Source organism: Galeopterus variegatus, unplaced genomic scaffold, assembly GCF_000696425.1.
Source record: "Galeopterus variegatus unplaced genomic scaffold, G_variegatus-3.0.2 Scaffold1155, whole genome shotgun sequence".
In the NCBI taxonomy this organism is placed as follows: domain Eukaryota; kingdom Metazoa; phylum Chordata; class Mammalia; order Dermoptera; family Cynocephalidae; genus Galeopterus; species Galeopterus variegatus.
In genome coordinates this window covers 344,716-346,431 of record NW_007727266.1, presented here as the reverse complement: position 1 = coordinate 346,431, position 1,716 = coordinate 344,716, and the positions used below count along the sequence as shown (strand labels likewise).

At 57.2% G+C, this 1,716-nt stretch overlaps 1 protein-coding gene across 1 annotated transcript in view; it reads left to right on the top strand.

Annotated features, from left to right (window-relative positions):
* DMRTA2 (DMRT-like family A2) overlaps nucleotides 1–190 on the top strand; it is a gene marked incomplete at its 5' end in the record, with an annotated part of 3,432 nt that extends 3,242 nt beyond the window's left edge. Inside the window, one exon of the mRNA XM_008575207.1 lies at nucleotides 2–190. Coding sequence (XP_008573429.1) covers nucleotides 2–190 — 189 coding nt within the window. The remainder of the gene's footprint in view (nucleotide 1) is intronic.
* Between the last annotated feature and the right edge of the window lie 1,526 nt (nucleotides 191–1,716).

Below are 1,716 nucleotides of genomic sequence, written 5' to 3'. Positions count from 1 at the left end.
GGCCTTCATGGCGCCGTACTCCACCGCCGGGCTGGTGCCCACGCTCGGCTTCCGCCCGCCTATGGACTACGCCTTCAGCGATCTCATGCGCGACCGCTCGGCCGCCGCCGCCGCGGCTGTGCACAAGGAGCCGACCTACGGCGGCGGCCTGTACGGGCCAATGGTTAACGGCGCCCCTGAGAAGCAGTAGGGCGAGGGGCCCGGCAGCCGGGCGGACTCCAACCAGGAGCCCCAGCCTTGTCCCCGCGAGCCGGCCCTTCTTGGCCCTGCGCGCTCTGTGCGCCTGGCTGGGGTCCTCCCACTCCGAGGTGGTTTTGGGGTTTTGTTCTGGACAGTGGGCGGGGAGGGCTGAGCAAAGCCGAGCAGCTACAGATGCAGGTGTTCTCGGAGGGGGTTCGCAGCCTGGATGCTTATCCCTTCCCCGGCCCCTCCCCAAGGCTCCCCCAGCCCCTTTTTGAAAAGGCGGGGAATTCATGAGAATTCAGAGGCCTTCCCCGAAGCGCAAGTTCCTGCCGCTCCTTTAGCTGCGCTCATCCCGCCCGCCAGTGCTCTCCAGTGGACGGCAGGATAATCCGAGAGTCTCTCCTGTGTCTCCCCAGTCTCCCTTTAAACAGTTTTAGAATTTCGCTCTAACAAATATAAATTAGGATGTATAAATCTCTTGGCACTGAGTCGAGTCTTTGGGCCACACATATATCGATATCAATTGTAGAAAGAAGAAAAGGAAACAAGTTCTAAGGTGCACTTTCCTCGTTGCGGTATTTGTCGCTCTTTGTTGCTTACGCCGATAAGCATGGGTTTCCTTGGTGCAGTGTGAGTTTTTATATATGTATAAATCTATATATAATCTATACATATATATATTCAAGCCAGTGTATAATGTTATAAAATGGAATTCTAAGTTATTAATTGTAATCTGTAGGTGAACTCGGTATTAACGTGAAGAACATTCAAAAACAAGCAAAAAGAAAAAAGGACAAAACGGAAAAAAATTAGACTATGCGCGCATTGTACTTAGGTTTTATAGATTAAATATATTGTAAACTCGGGATGAATCCTGCCCACCCGCCCCTCTTGCCTGCGGCCGGTGTCTCCCTAAGGAGCGGTCAAGGTGCGCGCTGGCGCTGCGGCAGGAGCAGAGCGACGTGTGACTGAGCCAGAACGGCCCGCTCGGGCCCATCCTCGCCTCCCGGGACTCACCAAACGCCCTGGCCGCAGGGCCGGCAGCGGGGAACGCTGCTGCAGAGAACCGCTCACTTTGTGCTTTCTTTGCATAGATATGAGCTAGAAATAAATGTTATTTTCTAAGAAAACAACACCGAATCCCGTCCCGCTCCTCGGGCGGCCGGGAGGGAAAGGTCTTGATTTGCCGCTCGGGCCGTCTTGCCAAAGAAGCTTGGCCGAGGTCCCGCCGGTTCCCCGACCCTTGGGGGCACCTGGAGAGGAAAGTTCCCGTGGCGCCTGGCGTGCGGCTCAGAACCGCTGCGCACCGGGGACCCTGTGCACCCCAGCTGTGGCCCGCAGGTTATGGTGGGGTCGCCTTGTCAGTGCTCTCGGTCCCCGGATCGCGGGCCGAGCCTTCTCAGGGATCCTGAGATGTTGGGGACTCAGTTCCCACTGTCCCCGACTTTGGGCGCAGCCCGGGTCACACAGTGAGCGCCTCCCTTCTCGGAGAGGTTTGGAACCAACAGCAGCGGGGGTGGCGGCTGCGGACGG